Genomic DNA, 19,848 nt, shown 5'->3' on the forward strand with positions numbered 1-19,848 from the left:
TGATGGAGGTGAAAAAGAACCCACAGAAAAAGACCCTCAAAGAACCACAGAAATCTCTAGAACTTGCTAAAGTTCATGTGTCCACTATAAGAAAAACACTGAACAAGAATGATGTTCATAGAAGGACACCAGAGGAAACCACTGTTCTCCAAAAAAAAAGCATTGCTATACGTCTCAAGATAGCAAAAGACCACCTGAATGTTCTACAACACTTCTAGGACAATGTTCTATGGACAAATGAGACAGACATTGAAATTTTTGGCAGAAGTGCACACTGTTATGTTTGGAGGAAAAAGTGCACTATACACCAACACCAAAACCTCATCCCAACTGTGAAGCACAGTGGAAGAAACATCATGGCTTGGGGCTGCTTTCCTGCCTCAGGGCCAAATAGCTTGCTATTGCTGAGGGAACAATGAATTCAAAATTGTAGCAAGGTATTAAACAGGGTATCAGTCCATCACCTGAAGCTTAATAGAAGCTGGATAATGCAACAAGACTATGAACTGAAAGACAAGTGTAAATCAACAACAGAATGGTTTAAAAAGAAGAAAATTGCTCCCATTGCTCAGTGGATACAAGACAATGAAGTTCTTCTTCCCATTCCTTCTTAATTTTTTCTGATACATCTGGCTGTATATTCATAGTCATATTATAAATGACAGCTACTAAACCCTTTTGAGAAGGATTCAGAGCCAAAATTCTTTCCGTAATGTCCAATGGACCTAGTTTCGGAAAAGACTGTAACTCATTATACAAAAAATTTCTAACTTGCAAATATCTAAAAAAATGAGTTTTAGGTAAATTATATTTATTAGATAACTGTTCAAAGGACGTAACGTTATCATCTAAAAACAAATCACGAAAACATGTTATGCCTTTTGTTTTCCATAAAAAAAAATTGATCCATAAAGGAAGGCCAAAAAAAATAATTAGATATTATAGGGCATGATAGAATAAACTTATTCAAACCAAAAAATTTACGAAATTGAAACCAGATTCGCAATGTTACTATTGTCGAAAATGTTACTATTAGTTAATTCGTCCACTATTTGTGCTAAACATGCTCTAATACAATTTAAGGTTGTACATAGAGCTCATATGTCTAAGGATAAACTTGCTCGATTTTATTCTTATGTTAATTCAACCTGTGACAGATGTCATTTTGATGTTGCCTCATTAACCCATATGTTTTGGTCTTGCCCTTGTTTACAAAATTACTGGAAAGATATTTTCAGTGTTATTTCGAGAGTTTTGAATATTAATATCCAACCGCATCCTTTTACTGCAATATTTGGCTTACCAATGGTGGATAATAGTTGTCTATCCTCTTCATCCCGACGAATGATTGCATTTGTTACACTAATGGCCAGAAGATCTATTCTATTGAATTGGAAAGAAATTAATCCTCCAACTATATTTCAGTGGTTTTCTCAAACCACTTCTTGTTTGAGCTTAGAAAAAATTAGAAGTGTTGTTTTTGACCCTTCAGTTAAATTTGAAGAAACTTGGAGATCATTTATTCAACATTTTCATATGAGTTGAATTGTCTTTTCCTAAACCTTACTTATATTATTATTAATTATTTGGATGGAGGTTCAGAGTTATTGGCACTACGGTATATGTACTTAATATTATTCAATGGCCCATGTTGGTCAGTGTTTTTTTTTTCTCTGGGGTCTTTTTTTTTCTTTTTATTTCTTTGTTCATCAATGTTATGAGTTTGGGAGGTTATATATTTTATTATTATATGAATGTCTATTTAAACTATTAATTATGTACTCTCAAACACTTTGTATTCATGTTTCATTTATGTTTGTTTAAAATTAATAAAAAGATTTAAAAAGAAAGAAAAAGAAGAAAATATGTGTTTTCGAATGGCCTGACCTTAATCCTATATTGTGGAAAGACCTGAAGCAAGCAGTTTGTGGAAGGAAGCCCACCAACATCCCAGAGTTGAAGCAGTTTTGTAAGGAGGAATGGCTTAAAATTCCTCCAAGCCAATGTGCAGGACTTATCAACAGTTACCAGAGACGCTTGGTTGAAGTTATTGCTTCTAAAGTTACTAAAGCAATGGTTCACAATCTTTTTTCCAACAAATACATGTAATACTAGATCAGTTTTCTCAATAAATAAAAAACAAATATAATGTTTTTTGTGTTATTTACTTAATTGGGTCCTTTATCGAGTTTTAGTACTTAGATGAAGATCTGATCACATTTTAGGTGATACTAATGCAGAAATTGAGAACATACTAGTGCTCACAAACTTTATAGAACAACTGTACATTCAGATAATAATTTGGAATTTGAAAACAAAAAGCTTTAAGTAATTAAAATATGCAAATGCTGTAAATCTAAAATAAAACCAGGAAATGCAGTTCAGGCTCTATCTATGTTAAAAGAAAAGGTGCTGACATGTTAGAAGAAACAAGCCTGAAATTGGACATGAAATATTAGCTGCTTCTCTTCCCACAGATTGCCCAGAGATCATTTCCAACATTGTCTGCTTTTACTTTAATATTAAATAATAGCAACCACAAACACCACTTGACTGCCCTATTAAAAAATCTGGTTCACTAAAGTTCACCAAGACAAAAAAAATCTGTCATCCTGACCTTGGCTAGCCTACATTAACCACAATCATGAGGCTCCTGAAGCAGTTAGGTAACCTCACTCACCACCACTATGAACTGATTTCACGACCGAAAAACTCACTTTCAAGGACTTTTTACAACTCATGTACTCTGGATTATTTAAATATGCACAACATTCTTTTTAATATTGGACAGTCTACATATATTTTGTATATAAAATTCTATTTTTTTTTCCTTTTTCCTGTAAATGCCTGAAAGAAAATGAATGTCAAGGTAGTATATGGTAACATGTACACACTTTGATAATAAATTTACTTTGTAAATACTTACCCACCTCAAGTAGTTGATTTTAAATCCCTTTTAAGGTACTAATAACTATTCAGCAAGCCACTCTTGCAGAACATCAGTCAATATGCCATTTATGCTATTTTCAAGCAAAAAAATACTAGACCGATTTTCCTAGCATTAGCTTAGATGCTGTATATGGATATGGGCAATGCAATGATGCTCCCAGCCCAGTCCATCATGCAAAGTACTTCTTACAAAATCTGGGGAGGTGGCATCTTAAATTAAAGATGCTTGAGAGTGCAAATGTTGGAAATCTGGAACAATACACAAAGTCCTAGAATTCAGTTAGTCAGGCAGAATTTATGAAGAGCAATGGCAGTCAATGTTTCAGGTCGAGAACCTTCACCAGGACTGAGGCAGAAATTTGCAAAGTAGGCATACCTCAAAGAGACTTCACAGTGGAGCAACAAAATGGAAACATGAGAGATTTCAGATGCTAAAAATCTAAAGCAATACAGAAAATGCTGGAGAAAGTCAATGGATTAGACAGCATCAGTGGAGAGAAATGAGCAATCAACGCATCAGGTCAAGACCCATGAGGACTCACACAAAGTGTCTCAACCCAAAACACTGACTACTCTTGTCTCTTCATAGATACTATATGACCTGCTGAGTTCCTCCAGCAGATTATGTGCTGTTCCAAATTGAAGAGAAGAAATGCAAACAGATCAAGCAAAAGCTACACAGTCATTCTTGTTTACCTCACAACCAACATGCTGCACTCATCTATCACTGTCCTTTGGTTCTTCCTGTCCCTCTCGATGACTAGACCCATCAGACATGGGAGCAGAGTAATATACAGGCTAGAGAGAATATTCCTCGGGTCCACAACATTGACTCAAAATCCCATGACATCTCATTGCACCATATCATAGCTTTTCCTGTTCACCAACTATCATCTACTCCCAGCTGATGAATAAGTGTATCTCACTGTTGAACAACACCTCAAAGAATCATTGAAATTAACAAGGATATAGAAAGGTTTTTCAATCCTTATCCCAAGAGTGGATTCCTAACATTAGCCCTGCAAAACATAGACATTAGACTGGGTCTGTAGACGCAGTGAGTGAACCAGCATAAGTGATAAACCTACTTATCCTCATTCTCTCAATCTTTCTACATAGTGACATTTATCTATGAAGTCAAAGTTGAGTTTAATGTCATACACACATATACATTGTGCAGAAGTACAACATAAAACCTGTAGCAGCATCACAGGCACATGGCACCATATAATCAGCTTTCTCAAAAAAAACATAAATTAAATATAAATTATACACATTTTACAAGAAAAAACACGATTAAACAAAAAAAAACAAAGTCCATTTTAGTGCAGAAAGTGTTCACAGAGTTGCATAACTGCAGTGATTACTTTTGCTGGTTGATTTTAAGAACTGAATAGTTGAATTAAGTAAGACAATATGCATAAAATTGACCACTGCACATTCTTGTGGCGACAAAGCATGACTTAATATTGAGGACCTCACTCCACCATCATGATCAAGACAGGACATCAACACAGTTCAATGAGAAGTGCAGAGTGGTATGCTGTGAGTAGCACCAGGCATACTTAAAAATGATAAAGTTCAAGACAAGTAATGCTGCACCACAGTCTTACACATGGTAGCTGAAGAGTGCAGGCTACAGACACAATTGAGATCCCATAATCAATGGACTAGATTTAAGCGTAACAGTCCTCCTGTGCCCATCCTCAGTGATTGCATAGCTCAGCATACAAATCCTAAAACTAGGCAGAAGCATAAATGCTGAATAAGATAATCCACTTTGGGCTTCCTGCTGAGATCTCCATTGGCACAGGAGCCAGTATCACTTCATTTGGCAACAAAAATAGCTGGATAAAGTGCACTGGTTGCAACAAAGCTTGCATAGAACTGGATAGAGCAAAGTCAGAATTTCATCTATCGGACTGAAAATCTGCACTCCAGACCCAGCCACATCTCTCACCAAGCAGTTTTAGTATAATCAAAACAGTGGCATTTACCCAGACATTGTAGTTGCCTTGTTCACCAAAACCAGAAATTCAAAGAGCAATTTACCACACAGTCTATTCTCAATCACTAGAAAAGCAGCAGAAGATGACAATGACAGCACTTCCTCACTTGTGCTGAGATGGCAATTGACCTGGTTGTTCTCACAACCTGGATCCAAATAGATCAGAGCTAAATTCCAGATATGGTCAAGAGTTGCTGCCTTTAACAAAAAAATAGCATTTCACTGTGTCTAGCATCAAGAGGTCCTGGTAAAACAGAAATCATTACCAATCTAAATAAAAACATTCCAGTGACTGTGACAAAAGGTGATAGTTGTGGTTGCTAAGAGGCCAATTATGTCAGTTATAGGGCATTCCCACAGAAGCTCCTCAAGGCCTCTGAAGAGGCCAAAATAATAATTTGCAGCTGCTTCTGTAATGACCTCCCTTTCACAATGTCAAAAGGGACTTACATAGGCATTGATAAGTTGACCTGAAGGGTTTGGTTCAGTATTGTATAATCTTATGACACTAAGTGAGGTTTTTGCTGGCAACTCGATTTTCAATTCTTCACCAAGTGAAGCATTCAATGCCTACTGGATAGGTCCAAGACATTCAAGCATTAGATCATAGGTAGCATGAGGCATTCACACCACAAAAGTATCAGATAATGACTGTCATCAGATAATGATAATGGCACCTAACGGGCAAATCCTTTACGTAGGCTATGTCCACACTACACCTGATAAATCTGTAACTGAAGCTTTTTTTCTTCGTTTTTACCCTCCATCCACACTAAACGGCATTTTTGTCCCCCGAAACCGGAGCTTTTCAGAAGCGCTCTCCAAAGTGTGTAATTTTGAAAATGCTGGATTGGCCGGATCATTGTGGACGAGGTAATCGGAGAAATCTGAAAACGCTGTCAGACGGCAGCACGCTATTTGATTGTTTTCTTGAACGCAACCTAACAATTTCAGAACAGACAGCAACGAGACTGAAGTTAGAAATGTACTCAACAAATACTTTGACCCATAACTTACTGAATAAATAAGTATACTCACTTTGCCTTGTTTTCTGTCCTTGCTCGTATGAAAGTAGTTTACCTATTTATGCAAGTACTTCTGACAATAGATGTGTAACAGCCTAATGTAACATTGTATGGAAATACAAGATAACACTGATGCAGACATGTTTTATACATTTAACAAGGTGCTTTATTAATGCAACAGAGTTAGGCAGTTTTTCATCATCAGCCCGGTCAATCTGTCCGTGAACTCCCTGTCGGTTGCCTCTGTACACTCCAGTATTTGTGTTCTTTTTTACTTTTAAGTTCTCCTGTGCGAGAGCTAACAGCTGTCCATCGTTTTAAGTTTTTCTAGTCTGTAACTGCACAAACACGCACTTCCACAGCAAGATTCGACACCAAACATGTTGCTTGTTTTCGGTAGCTGTGTCCTGCACATGCGCAGTAGGAGGAGATTTGCCGAAATCTCCGTTCCAATGTGGACAGAGGTATTTTTAAAAACGCATAGTGTGGACACCTATCGTTTTTACGCGAAACCTGCATTTTCAAAATTATTCGTTCTAGAGTGGACATAGCCTTACATCTTTGGAAACAGCTCTACTTCTATCTTTATTACCTGTATTTTTCCTTTTCAGTGTTCTGTTGAAGACCCTAACCTGGAGTTACACACTGACTTCGGTTCTTTGCGGGAATGGGACCCACTCTCGGAGTCTCATGACTGGCCACAATTCCATATACCAAGAACATGCCCTAGAAGATTAGATCGCCTTTGGAGTTCCAGGATATCGTGGATCTGGAGGCGGGCGGAGTCCTAGCTGGTGCCTTTGCAGGGAATTGCTGTATCATGGGAGACAGAAGATCAAAAGCAGCAAGTTGGCTGTGTGCACAGAGGCCGGAGTTTTTTGGGCACAGAGCTCAGAAAAAGGAGACGCAATGCACTTTTAACATCATAAATCAGTGAGTTGTTTGTTATGTGTCTCCTCTCGCTGTGAAATGGAGACACCTCGTTTTTCCATATTAGGGAGAGAGAGAGAGAGCCTGTGGTATGTAGAATTACCAGATGAACGAGTAGTCTTTGGGATACTACAAGTCTGTGTCTTTACTGATGCTTTGCTGCTCGCTTGAGTGCTCAGTGGGGGGTCGCTGATGCTTTTATTGCTGGTGGGGGAGGGGGTTTGTTGCTTTGCTGCTGTTTATGCGTGGGAGGGGAGCTGGGGGGGCTTTGGGGTTCTAACATTTAACTGTCATTCATTCTATGGGGCACTCCTCTGTTTTCGTGAATGGTTGCAGAAGTAAAGGCATTTTGCATATTGTATACTTTTCTCTGACATTACATATACCTTTGAAACTATCTGATATTGCCAAGTCCTCCACCATCGACACCTTAAATATCACTACAGATCAGAAACCCAATTGGACCAGCCACAAACATCATCTTCAGCTGCCTTAAGAACCTGAGTCCTCTCACTGCCAGTCCACAGTGTGAAGTATTCACAAAATATACCGCAGTACTTGCCCAGAATAGTTAACCAGTACCTCCTAATCCCTATCATTGAGAGCAATGATAAGGAATATCATACCAAGCACCATTGGTGCAATATCCTTCCTGCATACACACTGTGATTTAGAAATATTGTCAGTTCCCCATTGTTACTTGGTCATAAGAACAAAAGATATAGGAGCAGAATTAGGCCATTTGGCCCATCGAGTCTGCTCCATTTCATCACAGCTGATCAAATTTTCCTCTCAACCCTAATCTCCTACCTTCTCCCTGTATTCCTTTATGCCCTGACCAATTAAGGATCTATCCTGATGAAGGGTCTCGGCCTGAAATGTCGACAGTGCTTCTCCTTATAGGTGCTGCCTGGCCTGCTGTGTTCCACCAGCATTTTGTGTGTGTTGTAAGAATCTATCAAACTCTCTAAGTATAAACACCTGGCCTCCACAGCTGCCTGCAGCAAACAATTACACAGATTCACTACTCTCTAGCTAAAGAAATTCCTCCTTATCTCCATTCTAAATGGATGCTCACTCTATTCTGTGGCTCTGTCCTCTGGTCTTAGACTCTCCCACCATGGAAACATCCTGTCACACATCATTCTATCAGGGCCTTTCACCAATCAATAGATTTCACTGAGACCCTTCATCCTTCTGAATTCTACTGAATGCAGGCCCAGAGCTATCAAATGCTCTTGATATGACAAGGCATTCAATACTGGAATCATTTTCATGAACCTCCTTTAAACCCTCTCCAGTTTCAGCACATCCTAAGGGGCCCAAAACTGCTCACAATACTCCGTGAGGACTCACCAGTGCTTTATAAAGTCTCAACATTATATCCTTGCTTTTATATTCTAGTCCTCTTGAAATGAATGCTAACATTGCATTTAGCTTCTTCACCAGAGGCTCTACCTGTAAACAAACCTTTAGGAAATCCTGCCCAAGGACTCCCTTGTCTCTTTGAGCCTCAGTTTTTTTTTGCATTTTCGCTCCAGTTAAAAAACATACAACCCTTTCATGTCTTATTTTCTACCAAAACTCATGACCGTGCACTTCCCGACACTCCATCTCATCTGACATTTTTCTGCCCATACTCCTAATCTGCCTAAGTCCTTCTGGCACCTCTCTACTTCCTCAAAACTGCCTGCCCTTCCACCCATTTCTATATTGTCTGCAAACTTTGCAACAAAGCCATCAATCCCACCATCCAAATCACTGACTGAAAAAAAAATCAGTCCCAGCACAAACCCCTGTGGAACACCACTAGTCACCGACAGCCAACCAGAAAAGGCTCCCTTTATTCCCACTCTTTGCCTCCTGCCAACCAGCCACTGTATTATCTATGCTAGAATCTTTCCTGTAATACCATGGGCTCGTAGCTTGTTAAGCAGCTCACGTGCAGCACTTTGTCAAAGTCCTTTTGAAAATCCAAATACACAACATCATCTGATTCTTCTTAGTCAATGCTGCTTATTTCTTCAAAGAATTCCAACAGATTTGTCAGGCAAGGCTTCACATTGAGGAAACCATGCTGACTATGACCTATATCTTATCATGTACCTCCAAGTACCCTGAGACCTCATCCTTAATCGTTGACTCCAACATCTTCACAACCACTGAGGTCAGACTAACTGTCCTTTTTTCTGCCTCTCCCCCTTCTTTAAGGGTGGAGTGACATTTGCTATTTTCCAGTCTTCCAGAATCATTCCAGAATCTAGTGATACTTGGAAGGTTATTACTAATGTCTCCACGATCTCTTCAGCCACCTCTTTCAGAACCCTGGGGTGTACACCATCTGGTTGAGGTGACTTGCCTATCTTCAGACCTTTCGGTTTCCCAAGAACCTTCTCCCTAGTAATAGTAAGTTCACACACTTCATGAGCCCCAACACCTGAATTTCCACCATACTCCTGGTGTCTTCCATAGTGAAATCTAATGCAAATTACTATTCAGTTGATCTGGCATTCAATTGTCCACCATTATAACCTCTTCAGCATAGCTTTCTAGCAGTCCACTATCCACTCTCACTTCTCTTTTACACTTTAAGTATCGGAATAAAACTAGGTCAAAATCCTACAACCCAAACCTAACGGTACAGTACAAGTAACTTCTCTAGAAAGCCTGCAACAATTCAAGCAGTGGGTTACTGCCAGTTTCTCACTGGCTATTAGAAATTGCCAATAATTACTTACTTTACCAACAACATCCAATCGAGGAAAATTAATAAATGCAATTGCTAACTTCATTCGTTTGTTATATGCCTTGTCATATGACATGAGCAATAATGGTCTTTCTATGACCATGATAGTTCTTGGCAAATTTTTCTACAGAAATGGTTTGGTGATGCATCCTTTGAGGCAGTGTCTTTACAAGACGGGCGACCACAGCCATTACAAATACTCTTCAGAGATTGTCTGCCTGGCATCAATGGTTGCATAACCAGGACTTGACATATGCACCAGCTGCTTTTACAACCATCAACCAGCTGCTGCCACAGCTTCAGAGGGAAGGAGTACATTACACTTCCTTTGTTAGAGATGTATCTCCACTCCATCACCCAGAAGTGATTTTTTAAAAATAAAATGAAAACTCTGCTGAGCTTTACATGTCCTTTTAAGAAATATGATAGCTAAGTGATTAATGTGAATTAAGGCACCAATCTAATACCAGATGGAAATTCAAACAAGGGTATAAAGATCATCAAGCTCAAACTAGTCTCTAACTAACACAGATTTATATTTTTACATTTCATAGAAGCCATTATTGGTCCCTGGTCAGCTATTGTCAACCATGCATCCATCAGCCCAGCTGCACTTCCTCATCCGACCCAAATGCAAACAATTATCCTTCACCCCCCAAATCAAATAATAGGATATTTTAATTATAAACACAAGAGGTCCTGTGGATGCTGGAAATCCAAAGCAACACACACAAAATGCTGAAGGAACTCAACAGGTCAAACAGTCAACATTTTGAGACAAGACTCTTCATCAGGAGAGGAGAGGAAAGGAAAGGGTAAGATGTCAGAATAAGATGGGGAGAGGGCTTATGAAGACAAACTAGTAGGTGATAAGTGAAGCCAGATAGATGGGGAAAGGGGGGGTGAAGTAAGAAGCTGAGAGGAGATTGGTGATAAAGATAAAGGACTTGAGAAGGAGAAGAAGGAATCTGATAGAAGAGGAAGGTGGAGCATGGGAGAAAGGGAAGAAGGGCGGGCACCGGGAGGGGGTGGGGTGAGGTGGGGTGACAGACAGATGAGAAGAGGTATTAAGCCAGAGTAGGGAACTGAAAAAGAGAGAAAGGGGTGGATGGGAGGAAATAATCAGAAGTTGGAAAAATCGATGTTCATGCCATCAGGTAACATAGATGGAATGTGAAATGCTGCTCCTCCAAACTGAGAACGGCCCATCATGGCAGAAGTGGAGGCCTGAACCAACATGTCCAAAAAGAAATGGAGATAGGAATTAAAATGGTTGGCTACCGGGGAATTCTGCTTTTTTGGGGGATGAGCAGAAGTGCTCAACAAAGCAGTTCCCCAATCTACATCAGGTCTCACCAATGGAGAGGAGACCCCATCAGGAACACCGGATACAGATGACTCCAAGAGATTCACAGCTGAAGTGCTGCCTCACTTGGCAGGATTGTTTAGAGCTGAGGGAGAAAGTGAATGGACAGATGTGGCAGTTCTACTATTTGCAGAGATAAGTGCCTGGATGATTTTAAATAGCCAATTAAACATCTAATCATGTCTTTGGAAATTGGGAGGAATTGAAGCACGTCATAATGCCCAAGCAATTGCAATGGAGATACCACAGGCCTGGATCCAAGCCACATTTTCTGGAAATGCAAAGCAGCAGCAGTATTTGCTCCACCATAATAGTGTCCACCATTATAAATAAAAGGTATGATTTTGCCTAGATCGAAGGAGAGCTTCAATACAGGCATAACTATCCAATTGGCCACTTAATGTTTTGCCATTTTTTTCAGTGCTAATGCAAGTTTGTATAGTTGTTAAAATCAAAGTTCTGATTGAGTAGAAGGTATTTTAATCACTACATAATAATGCACAATTCTATTTTGTAACATACCTTGACCCTTGTGGTTTATTTCCTTGGCAGCAATGACTTTATTGATCACAGTCTGAAGGAAATCATTCTCCCCTGCTACCCTGGATGAAAAATAGGATATGTTCAGTTGCTTATGTCAAATGGCATCACCCAACATTAGCCTGGTGGATGCACATGATGACTAACACAACAGGAAACAGAAGTCACAGTACAAGGGTTCACGAAATACCATTCCATAAATAAAACAGTTATCATAAGCCAATGCAAATGGAAAGACAGATGAATAACAAGGAAGACACAGGAAGACAATTAATGAAGAAAATGTTGAATGCTCAAAAATAATTGCAAATTGTCATTTACAAACATTTTCATGCACCACCTTAAAATCTTTTCTCAGGGGCATAATAAAAAAAAGTCACCCAATATGCATAGAAGCTGCAAGCACACAAGAGTAATTTCAAAATACAAGCGAGCCATACTAATTTAATTAGAAAAGAAAGAGTAATTTAATCTACATGGAACATCTGTTGTAAGAATATGATAATGATTGTTCAACCAAAATAGGTTCATCTTTTCAATCCTTCATATTGATTGATTATGATAACTTACATTCTCAATTAAAAAGTCTACATGCATATTTTAGTTCTAGAAAAAGTACAAATTGCCAAAGCTTGATTCCTAGTCTCATGTTTGCTTGCATTAAACAATTTACAAGGTCAGTTTAGCACTTTGCAAGATAAAAACAGGTTAAGAGATAATATTTCTGCAGAACAAAGCCTTCCCACATGCATCATTACCAAAGACATCATATTTAATTAGCATAGAAACGGTCCTTTATATGGTTACAGCTGTACCTGACAGAGAGGATAGACAACTTAGAATGCTGTAATGATAGAGTATTAGAGCATATAAAATGTTTTCTTTGACTGAAGTACAGAGGTAAAAAGGATAACAGGCGACCATACTCGTGTTTCAAAAACTGACGTAATCCAAAATTTTTGAGTAGGTAATAAGCCAAGTGGCCAGACAGCAACATGCAAACAACCTATTCTGAATGTATGAATTTTACTGAATTTAATATCAAAGCTGGTTACCCTTAAATACACTAAAATCAGATAACCCATTTCTTTTGACTTGTTGGAAATTATGAATAAATTAATTTCCTTATTAAAATACGACTTGTCTGTAACACGAAAGTTCACTGAACTATCCAATAGGGATGTTTTAGCTGAGATAACAGAAAAGCTATGAAAGGGACAATTCACTAAATTAAATGGTAATATTTAGTAAAAGCTATGGACAAGTTTTTAATGCTACAAAATTCATCCAAACTCTAACTGAAGCAAATTAAAACAAATGCAATTTAATGCAATAAATGTAGAGAAAACTGAGCACAGAGCCAGTTTTCTAAGCTGATAATTTTTACATTTACTTGCAACTAAAAACAAGCTTAATAATTGTCATAAATTTGGCCTCCAACTGCAAGATCAATTATTGTCCAATGAGTATTTGATCATAATAATTACATTCACATTTTGAGATCAGTATACAAAAATACACAGTTCTGTTCTAAGTTCATACATGATTGTGAAGTTTCAACTTTGAAATGTTTTAAATTATAGATTACCTTCTACTCTGCAGAGATAGGTAATAAATAACTTTAAGAGTTTTCATCTCTTATCCTTGACATGATGACTCTCTGAAATCACTTCTAGCTCCTACAAATTAGTCACCAGGTTGGGAATCAGAAAACAAATACATTTAATATTTTTTAGTGCCATGCCTTAGGGAGAAGTAAAAAGAGGACAGAAATAACTAACAGTACTGCTCTGCAGACTTCACTGAACATATCAGTTGTTCCATTTTAACAGGATTAGAGGTTTACAAGCCATATTCCTTATATTTGATATTTGCTGAATTAAAGAAAACAAGTAGCCAAGTTTAAAACTTCACATTTCTTTCATGTGCAGGAACATGTTGCTTATCTACAGTTTATGATCAGTAAATAGTCAGTTGATTAAGTCAGATTCCAGATCAGTGGAAGTTCCAAGACTCCAAACAATTGATAAGAACGTGAAGCCATCAGACACAAAAATATCCCTCATGCCTACTCTGCCATTCAGTATAATCCTTTTGCTAAAATTTCCCTGTATAAAAACATACCCTGTAACTCCTCATATCAATCTCAGAGGCAAGGAGATCACTGCAGAAAGAGATTGAGGTCTTTAAGACCTTCCTGATGGGGGATAGAGGTGTAGAAACTGAACAGCTACAGTGAAGATCAGGAAGGGTCCTGATGCAGGACTTGGATGAGGCTCATAGACATTGCTGGAGTTCATCCAGTAGATACTTTTGCTTCAATCTATCAATCTCAGACTTGAATAGACTCAGTGACTGAGCTTGCACAGTATTCTGTTTGAGTGAGGCAAATATCTAAACTAATACTCAACTGAAGGAAGAAAGCTATATTAGTATGGAGAACAAATTGACTATGATAGGTTGGGAATTCAGATTAAAAATATATAATGAATAAGGAGTGGCAAACAATATAAAATATTTTATAATCCTTAATGTATATACATTCCATTAAGAAACAGAGACTCTATGGGAAAAGTTCCAGATAGAAAGAAAACAAATTAAAAATTGCCAGAAAACAGGCCAGATGAAAGAAGGAATCTTAACCATCTAAGGAAAATTTTTAAAATAAATTTTTAAAAATTAGAATACAAGTTAGAAATTAAAATTAGATTTAAGAATTTCAACAAGCACATGGAAAGATCTAGTGGGGTGACAGTTACTGTTACTCCTTAGAATCTAAAAGTGGTAGAACAATAATGAATTAAGATATTGAAGTATATTGAAATTACCTTCTCTGAAAAGTAGTATTTGACCACATCTCCATACCTCTTAATACCTAAAAATCCATTGACCTTTGTTTTCAATTAACATCATAACAAAACTTTCACACCCTCAAACATAGAAAAGAAGAAAATTGTGCCGTTAATCCCAGATTTCACAGCCTTATGAAACAAAATCCCTGCTTGTAACCCATCAAATGATTAAAATTTCAGTATATATTGATATTTCCTACAATTCTTGCAAATTATAGTGAATGCCACACCCATCTTGCCAACTGTTCATCATACAGAATACCTGCCATCACCTGAACCGATATGGAGAATCGTCACTGCACTCTCAATGACATCCACTCTTTTGTACGTAGAGCAGAATGATGCACAAATCTCCATGCATGATTTCACTAAGACCCTGCACAACTGCAATATTTATTAGCCCTGGATTCAATTTCTTTCATAATAATGTCTAGCAAGCAATCCATCCTCAATCATTTGCTGCACCAACATGTTGGCATTCAGCAATTTTCTTACAAATCAATTTAAGTCCTATTGAAACCACTCCACTCAACCCCTCACTAACAAATACTCTGCTTTTTATATCATGTGCACCACAGTGGTTAACTCACATTTTTCCATAACATATTCTACCCGTTATGTTTACGGCAACTCATTCAACTTGTTAAAATCCCCTTGAAAGAGCTTTACATCTTCAAACTCACATTCCCACCTAGACATGTAACATCAGTAAACTTAGAAATGTAATAATATATTGAACATTCAGACAAGTCATTGATATGGACTGTGAAGCACATAATCCTAAAAATCTAAACTCAATTTGTTTATACCCATACTTTGCTTTTGGTCTAATAACCAATTCTTAATTCATTTCAGTATATTACTGTTAATTCCAGTGTTTTAACATCCTCTAATTATCAGCCTCCTGGGAGGGACCTTTGGGAACGCCTTCTGCAAATTCAAATACACCACAAACACTGGTTTGCTATTCCCCATTCTATTATTGCATCCTCAAAAAAGGACTCCAGCAGATTAGTCAGACATGATTTTACTTCCACAAATCTACTTTGAGTCTACTAAATATTACTATTTATTCCAAGGCATTCTAATTTTACATTCTTTATTTAATTCCAGCTGCTATGTTTTTCCAAAACTCTTGAGCTGTCAATCAAGTTCCTGGGATTTATTAACTTCCCAACTTCTCTAGTACTAATTTTTGACTAATAATTATATCCTTCAGTTCCTTGCTCTCCTTTGACCCTTAATTCTTTATTACCTCTGGCGTATTGTGTGTGCCCTCTTTTGTGAAGACAGATGCAAGGTAATAGCTTAATTTATTTGCCAATTTTATATTCTCCAAAAAAATGTTGTCTGATCTCTGTAAACAACGGACACTTGCTTTGACTACTCATTTGCTTTTAATGCACAGTATAAACACTGACAGTTTGTATTTGTTTCTGGCCAAAAATCACCACTTGTTCTATTTTTCTTTATATCAAATTCTGAGTCCTCCTTCACTGAGTTCTAAAATCAAAATCCTCAAATCTATCACATTTCTGGCAACTTTATAAGCGTTTTCCTTAGATTTAACACAACTTTTACTTTATAAATTCTCATCTATCCTGTCAGCCCAAATGAATTACTTTGCCTGATAATTCTTTTGTAGCTTAAAGAAATTCATTTTGGCAACTTGTGCAAAATTTTGACAGATGAAAACAACATTTGTCCATTGTCATACTGAGCACTTAGCAAAGTTAAAAATAGTGGAAACAACGTTCTATGAACGTGCTTGTCGTTTTTAATCAGACTACATTGTAAATGTACAGTAACTAACTAAAGATCTATTTTACGAGGCTGAGTTGCTAGCTCAACGCTCAACCCAAAGTATCTGCATTTGCTAAAAACATTTAATACAGTGCCACCTAAAAGACCACTGCATTATGGTGTGTGTTCATGGCGTTGAGAAAAACAATGTGACAGAATTTCTACTATAATATTAAACCTGTAACTAAGATATTTTACTGCAATTGGTGAACCACAGCACAGCACAAATCATCAGACACCTCAGCTGTAACAGTCCGCTCCCAGAGTACGAAATCTTGGGGTGGGGAAGTACACTACCTGCAATATAATAGCTGAAGAATAAAGGAGATGAGTTTCAATGAACAAGAGCTGGGACTTGAGATGGGACAATGAACAAGAGTAACAGGTTTGAGAGTTTAAAAGAGGTAGGTCTTGGGAACTCCTGGATTAGGAACTGGGATTTGGACAAGAGGTGTCAGTGTTTAAAACTCATCAAGGCTTGGTGATGAGTTTCACCGAACAGGAGCCTAAAACAAAGTACAAAAGTACAAAGTAAATTTTATTATCAAAGTACATATATGTCACCATATACAACCCTGGGATTCATTTTCTTGTGGGCATACTCAGCAAATCTATAGAATAGTAACTACAACAGGATTAATGAAAGATCAACCAGAATGTAAAAGACAACAAACTGTGTGAATACAAATATAAATATATAGCAATAAATAACGAAAACATGAGATAATGTGATGAAGAGTCCTTGAAAGTGAGATCATTGGTTGTGGAAACATTTCAATGATGGGACAAGTGAAGTTGAGTGTCGTTATTCTCATTTATTTTCCCTTTTTATTCAAGAGTCTCTTGTATGTAAATTATTAGATTACCTAATTCAGTTGATTAACAGCAATCAGTAAAAATAACAGTTAGGGTCAAGCGCAGTGGGCCAATCATGTACTGGGAAGGTGACACTTTGGCTCAACTGCCTTCAGGTATGGGAATGAGAGTAGCTCTTTATCTTGTTGTCTCTAAATCATTAAGACTTGATTTAGTGGAGGCAGGATGATAGAGTACTGGAATGCTCTTCATGCAAGATGTAGGAAGTTCGTGAACTGCATGGTGTCCCTGATTACTACATTTATGAGAAGTGCACCCAGCTGCAACACCTGACAAACCAGGTCAAGGAAACAGGACTGGAACTGGAACCGGAGCTGGAGCCGGAGATACACAACATCATCTGGTATTCTGAGAATCCCATAGGCAAGAGTTTTATGTAGGTGGTCACACCAAAGATACAGGCTTCAGGTAGATGGGTGACCAATCTATCTGAATTCTTGAAACTATTGATTTATCTGACCTATTTCAACAATGGGTGATGTAAGATGGTATCAGCGACCAATGAAGATGTATTGCAAACAGCTCATGAAACTACTAGATACTCCAGTAGATATACTTCTGAACTTCGATCGCTGCAGTCTGAAGCCTGTAATCTCTCATTTAAGGATGTACTTTTGAACTGACTAATGATCTGGCGCTTTAACAATTTCCTGGTGAATTGGGCAAACTGGACCATCAAGTGTCTAAGAATGGCAAGGGCAGCCATCACTGAGGAGATACACTGGCGTCGAGACCTAATGGCATAAGACGAACCCATGATCAGCTCCATTACTCCATGTCAATTAAAGGGCTAAGCAAGATTAAAATCAACAAAGACAAAAGCAGAAAACAAAATGTTCAGCACCATTTGCCTGCACTTGATCAGTTTCCCTCTCATCTCAGTACAACCATCGGGTGGGAGGTGCAGGAGTCTTGGGTCCCACACTAAGTTTGATAATGTTTGTTGCTCTGAAAGCACTGGCTCCTGGATGAGCTTCATTGAAGGACTTCACAGTTGTGGACTCACTTTCAGTTCTGTAGTTCTCATTCCATGTATTTTTGTTCACTCATTTTAATATTTGCATTATCTAATCAACAGGGCTCAGGGTGACAGACAAACCAGTGTACAGCTCACTACACATGAGGTTTGCTCACTTCAGTGCTGAACTGACTCTACAGCTGTGGACTGTAACCATCAATACCCACCTCAGCGCTGAACTAGTTCCATGGCAGCCACTGGGCTCCTGGACCGGCTCCATCACTTCAGTGCTGAACTGACTGAAGCTGAGACTCACTTTCGGACACTCTGCAGTTAATGTTCTATGTGATACCTGTTTACTTTTTTCTTAATTGTGGACATGACTTGTTCTTTTTGAATACAATTTTTTTAATGAGTTCTACTGTGATTCTTTGTTTTGTGGCTGCCTATAAGAGAACAAATCTCAAAGTTGTACACTTCATACATACTTTGATAATAAATGTACTGTGCTCTGACTTTTAGACCACGAGAAGAAATAAGGGAAGTAGACGGTCAGTGCAGGGTTCCCCTGTAGCATTCCTCTCAAAGTTCAAAGTAAATTTATTATCAAAGTTTCTAGATGTACTAAAATTGATTTTCCTGCGCACAATCACAATAAGTACAAGAAACACAATAGTATCAGCAAAAGACTGCTCCCAATAGGATGGACAAACAATCAATATGCACGGGGGGGGGGGGGGGGGGGGAATAAATAAATAAACAAACAAACAATGACTATCAAGAACATGAGATGAAGACTCCTTGACAGTGAGTCCATAAGTTATGGGAATAGTTCCATGATGGGTTGAGTGAAGCTGAGTTTGATTCAAGAGCCTGTTGGTTGAGTGGTCATAACAGTTCCAGAACCTGGCAGTGTGGGTCCCAAGGTTCCTGTATCCTCTTCCTGATAGCAGCAGCAAGAAGAGAGCATGACTCAGATTGTGGGGTCCTTGATGATGGATGCTGCTTTCCTGCGACAGTGTTTCCTGTAACAGTGTTTCCTGTAGATATGCTCCATAGTGGGGAGGGCTTTACCAAATCATGGCAAATTTCTAAGAAAATAGAGGTGTTGCCATGTTTTGTTTTTGCAATTGAGTTTATATGCTGGACACAGGACAAATCCTTTGAAATTACAATACAGAGAAGTTTAAAGCTGTTGCTCCTTTCCACCTCTGATGCCCAAATGAGGACTGCCTCATGGACATCTGGTTTACTCTTCCGTCAGTCAATAATCAGCCTTTGGTCTTACTGATGTTGAGTGAGAGATTGTTGCTGTGGCAGCAGTTAGGCAGATTTTCAGTCTCCCTCCTATATGCTGATTTGTCAACACCTTTTTATTTGGCCAATGACATTGGTGTCATCAACAAATTTAAATAGTGCATTGGAGCTGTGCTTAGCCTCACAGCCATAATTATAAAGCAAGTTTAGCAGTTAGCAAACTACCATTTTGCTGTCTCCAAGTGCGTTTGATGAGGTTGAGTGAAGCATGCAGCCTCAAGGTCATGTCACACCTATCTCGCTTATTAAAGCTTTAAAGAAGATTGAAATTAAGGCGTGTAGGTATTCAGTGTCAGCTACCAGCTTCTAGCTCACTGCTGCTGGAGGAAGGAGTCTGCATGTGGCACTCTCTTTCTCCTTCTCATCCGCTGCTCTTGGAGGAAGGTCTCTCTAACTGAACAGTCTGTCCCCCTCTTGCTCGATGTTGCTGGAGAATTGTGCTGGAGTCCTGGCTCTTAAACGAGGTTTAATCGACATG

General features: G+C 38.3%; 1 protein-coding gene across 2 annotated transcripts in view; it reads right to left on the minus strand.

Moving 5' to 3' along the window:
• dock1 (dedicator of cytokinesis 1) overlaps positions 1–19,848 on the minus strand; it is a 549,009-nt gene that overhangs the window by 400,968 nt on the left and 128,193 nt on the right. For both annotated transcript variants that reach the window (XM_059947697.1, XM_059947695.1), the window contains exon 12: positions 11,547–11,626. In XM_059947697.1, the coding sequence (XP_059803680.1) occupies positions 11,547–11,626 (80 nt within the window). The remainder of the gene's footprint in view (positions 1–11,546; positions 11,627–19,848) is intronic.

This window comes from Hypanus sabinus, chromosome 22 (assembly GCF_030144855.1).
Source record: "Hypanus sabinus isolate sHypSab1 chromosome 22, sHypSab1.hap1, whole genome shotgun sequence".
Classification (NCBI taxonomy): Eukaryota; Metazoa; Chordata; class Chondrichthyes; order Myliobatiformes; family Dasyatidae; genus Hypanus; species Hypanus sabinus.